The following is a 4,951-nucleotide window of genomic DNA, read 5'->3' on the forward strand; positions in this document are numbered from 1 at the left end:
ATGCAACCATTTACAAATCTTTTTTGAAAACAATTTCTTTCATAAATTAGTTTATGCAATATTTTTATAAAAATTCTATATTGTTCATTTGCAAACATCCGTGTAAACAAATTAATTTGAACATAACAAGTGTTTGATCTTCTTTTAAAGAATGTAATACATATAGTAAATGAAAAATATATAATTAAGAAAAATATTTATTATGTTTAAAAATGTATAATTAAGAAAAATATATATTATGTTTAAAAATAATAGAGCATGCTAAGATTTATTACCTTTATTGGTTAAACAATCCGTTCTAAAATCTTAGTTGAAACAACCTATCTACAAGTATATATCCTGTTGAAGCTCCTCATACACTTAAAAGAGTGTTTGAGATAGAGGTGTAGTGAGGTGATGTTTTTTTTTTTTTAATGTACAACTTATTTAATGCACAAAAAGCTACCACCAAAGGCAAGTTTTTATTGCTTTTTGTATGGGTCTAATAAAAAAAAACCATATCTTTCTCGTAAACACACTTTTAATTATATTAATTTATCAATTACACAGTGTCTAATAAACTAACCATATAACTTCTAGAAAATTTAGAATTTCATTCTACTTTTTTGGTTGCAAATTAGTCCGAATTACCTCTTCATTCAAATATGATTCACCTAGTAATTCATTTTATAGAATTTATAATAAGCCCTAAAATCATTCTTGGGCATTACTGCTAAATAATTTACATATTTGTTATTATTTGTTATTATAACTATCTTTACAAAAATTAAATTAATACACTGTTTATAATAATAGAAACTAGATAAAAAACAAGATTTTTCTAAATATAAAATTTGATTAAAAAACTATATTTATTCAATATAATTTCTAAATTAAACAATAATCTCTGTCAAACCCTTAAATTTACAACTTCTCACTTTTATATTTAATTGTTAACCTAATACTTTTTAACCATTAAACAACCATTAAACACCCTTCACCCGACTTACAATATCATAAAACCTATCATATTCATTATATTATATCATTTATACAAATATAATTTAAATTTTTTTAACTTTATATACCTTATAAAAAATCTTAATCAATCCAAGACCTTTCTAAATAAAAAAAATTCATATTTCTTACCTTGAAATCTAGAAAATAGAATAAAATTTCAGTCTATTAAGGTCAATTTATTTCACTTCTTTTCTCTGCATTTATCACAAAAACAAGTGATTCTTTGGATTTGTTTTTCAAAAAAATCTTAAAGATTATAAAACTAGGGTAAATAGTATTTTTACCATTTTTTATTTTATATTAATATAGGACTACATGTGCCAATATTTTTTTTCTAATTAATCCAAAATAAATTATACTCTAGCACAAGAAACTAATAAAATTGTACCAAAAAGAATTTGGTATTGCAAGCATGGTCTAATATATGTAGAAAAAAAATAATAAATTCTTCTATATATTTACTCAAATTTGAACTGAAAAAATTATTATTATTTAACTATCAAAATAATATTATATTAATGTAAGACCATGTCAACTGAACTAAATGGTAAAAACAAAAACAAAGCCTCTTGTTTCTAGAGCCATGCAAGAGACACCGAATAAATATGTCTACCAAACACACCCCAAAGTCATAGACCACTTAACTAACAGCAATCCCTTTCTCCTCTCATTTTCCCTTCTCTCTCACCCTTCCTCTCACGGCTCAAAACCTAAGAACGAACAAGAAATGGGGGACGCTTTCTGTTCAGATTGTAAGAGACACACAGAGGTAGTTTTCGACCATTCAGCAGGAGACACAGTATGTTCAGAGTGTGGTCTTGTCTTAGAATCTCACTCGATCGATGAAACATCAGAGTGGAGAACTTTTGCGAATGAATCAGGAGATAATGATCCAGTTCGTGTTGGTGGACCAACTAATCCTCTATTAACAGATGGTGGTCTTTCTACTGTTATTGCTAAACCTAATGGTGCTTCAGGAGAGTTCTTGTCCAGTTCTCTTGGTAGGTGGCAGAATCGTGGATCCAATCCTGATCGTGGGTTGATTACGGCTTTTAAAACTATTGCTACGATGTCTGATAGGTAACATTTTCTTTTATTTTTTTCTTCTGTTTTTGTGGGTTTTGCTTTATTTGATTTATTGTGAAGTTGTGGAGGTGTTTGGATGTGATTGGTTGAGGTTAATGAGTTAAAGTTTATGAATTTTATTGATGGGTTGTTTAGATTTTTGATTTAGATGGGTAAGGGAATATAAACTCTTGGATATTGAATTTGGTGGGTTTTGATTGGTTGCACTGTTAATGGAATTAGTTGATGCTTTGAGTCTGTTGTTAGGTTGATGAAATTGGATCTGGAGGGGCACAGTAGTGATGGTACAAATGCAAATTCAGCAATAAATGATCTATTTTGATTTTATCATAGATGGATATTGACTAGAAGTGCTGAAATTTTTGAATGATTTAGTTGTTTCATATGCCACCAGTTGCGAGTTTGTTGAAATGGTTGTGGAAATAGCTGTTCCAATTTGATTTTGTTTATGCCTTATAATGCAAGGGTGTTTTTTGTTCCTCAAGAAAGTCCTACTTTTTATATATGGCAGTTCCAACTTTTTAATTGATTTGAGGTTGACTGGAATTGGAGTTGTGAATCCATTTGATTTGGACAATTGATGTAAGTTCATGACTTCACTGATTGTTTGGTGTTTTTGGTTTGTGTGATTAGATTTGGACCTTTGTTGATTGTTTGTATTAGTGTTGTGTTTGTGGGTTGATTTTAGATGAGGAGGGAACTGAATTTAGATCCCACATTTGGTGTGATTTTGATGTTGTAGCAGGGGTTTAATTGGCTGTGATGTTAAGGAGATTAGTTGATGGTTTGATGCTGTGGTTACTTGATGGAACTGGACTTTTAGGTACTTAATAGCGATAACAGATGCGAATTCATCCCCAAGAAGGAATTTTTTGATGTGAGGCAGAATGAATATTAATATAAATTGATAAAGTTTCAAGTCAGAAGGAACAAGATTATCTTGCATCTTGATAGGCATCTCTGGATTCAAATTATGAGTTATTAGTAGCAGTTGACTTGGGGGTCCAGCTTGATTATGTTGGTGCCTTTTAAGGCTGTGAATGCTTCATGCAACAAAGTTATAGTCTTTGTAAAGAGATAGCATTATGTTACTGAATTCTCACTCTCTATTATGTGCATGCATTTTATGCGCAATGATGTTTATGAAAAAATACACTTTTGCAAAGTCGTTGCTAATGTGTGATATTTATGTTTCAGGTTGGGCCTTGTTGCAACTATCAAGGTATTCACACTTGATATTTATATATTGATATTAAAACTGATGGTTTCAACAGTGTCTTTTCTGAAAACATCCTTGCATGAATATGGAAATAAACCCTTTTACTATCATGTAAATAATGTTGTCTTGTTATTTAGTGTATTATCAGGTAACTAGCCATGTATATCATTCCAATCAGATTTGGCCTTCCCCAGCGTTCATAAATGTATAAGCACATTCTTATGAAGTTATGATATATGAGAATATTCTATAAATTCTATGGCTTGATTGGAATAAAGTGACAGGTTTTTGTAAATATGATTAATCTCTTGTAAAATAATGAAATTATGGCATAGGAGATACAAAAGAAATTTTATTCACAAAGCATCACCTGTGAATGAAATTTTTTTATGTATTGATTGTAAATAGAGCTGCAGAATATTTGTCTTTACAGTTTAATTGAAAAAGCCTAATCTACTCTAAGCAAGCATGAAATTCAAATATTTTGATAACTGTTCACTCTTCTCATCGAAGCGAAAGGAGACTCATTCATCTGTGGGGGGAGAGAATTGAGTTAGGGGAGATGAGATAGCGTATTGTTATATACTTTTATTGCAAGCTTATTGAGAAATTATTTCATATAATTCTCATGTAGGTATCTAAACTTACAATGAATAGATCAATCACAAACATCAAAGTGTTCCCCCATCTTTTGCTCTTATGAGGAGGAGGGGAAAAAGATGAAGGGAGTGGGTTGTGAAGGCATCATGTTTATTGGAAAACCATAAATATGTTTTGAAATGTTCAATTTGATGCTTTTCTTGTTTTGTTGTTCATGAGAAATTCCCTAATGTTTCTTTTGTTTTTGTTTTTCGCACCTCTGGTGATGCATTTTTCATAATATTGAAGGATCGGGCCAATGAGATCTACAAGAAGGTGGAAGATCAAAAGTCCAGTAGAGGAAGGAATCAAGATGCTTTATTGGCTGCTTGCCTCTACATTGCTTGTCGACAGGAAGACAAGCCCCGAACTGTAAAGGGTATTGTCTAGCATTCTTTTAACATATGGATTTTTCCTGATTTAATCTTTCCCCAAGTGTTTGAACTTCTCTGAACCTCTGAATTTCAATTAGAAATTTGCTCTGTTGCCAATGGAGCCACGAAGAAGGAAATTGGCCGAGCAAAAGAATACATAGTGAAACAACTGGGTTTGGAGACTGGTCAGTCCGTGGAGATGGGAACTATACATGCTGGGGATTTTATGGTGTGCTTTTTTTCCCATTAAATTTACTGTGTTGGTTTTATTCTTTATTTACAGGGAGTGTTCCTTATTGTTCAGATGCGAATATGGGTTTTATCTGTATTATTAGCACCATTGTTATTAACATCAGCCTCAACTTGATCTGCAGAGGCGTTTCTGCTCCAATCTTGGAATGTCTAATCATACAGTTAAAGCTGCCACAGAAGCTGTTAAAACGTCAGAACAGTTTGATATAAGGTATTTACAAGTGTCTCACATTACCTCTACTTTTACTAGAAAAGTGATGGTTTTCTCAGTTCTGCTCATTTTTGTTGCTCATTCATCACTTCTGGTTAATAATTGTTGCAAGATCCATATACTTTAGAATAAGAAGAAATAGTTCGAAGACCAGGCAAAGAAAACACTCTT

At 31.3% G+C, this 4,951-nt stretch overlaps 1 protein-coding gene across 1 annotated transcript in view; it reads left to right on the top strand.

Moving 5' to 3' along the window:
- The first annotated feature begins 1,603 nt into the window (after nucleotides 1–1,603).
- LOC105136008 (transcription initiation factor IIB-2) overlaps nucleotides 1,604–4,951 on the top strand; it is a 4,229-nt gene continuing 881 nt past the window's right edge. The window contains exons 1-5 of the mRNA XM_011041143.1: nucleotides 1,604–2,079; nucleotides 3,283–3,307; nucleotides 4,193–4,322; nucleotides 4,416–4,546; nucleotides 4,692–4,780. Of these exons, the coding sequence (XP_011039445.1) occupies nucleotides 1,727–2,079; nucleotides 3,283–3,307; nucleotides 4,193–4,322; nucleotides 4,416–4,546; nucleotides 4,692–4,780 (728 nt within the window). The 5' untranslated portion in view covers nucleotides 1,604–1,726. The remainder of the gene's footprint in view (nucleotides 2,080–3,282; nucleotides 3,308–4,192; nucleotides 4,323–4,415; nucleotides 4,547–4,691; nucleotides 4,781–4,951) is intronic.

This window comes from Populus euphratica, unplaced genomic scaffold (genome assembly GCF_000495115.2).
Source record: "Populus euphratica unplaced genomic scaffold, PopEup_1.0 scaffold156.1, whole genome shotgun sequence".
NCBI lineage: Eukaryota > Viridiplantae > Streptophyta > Magnoliopsida > Malpighiales > Salicaceae > Populus > Populus euphratica.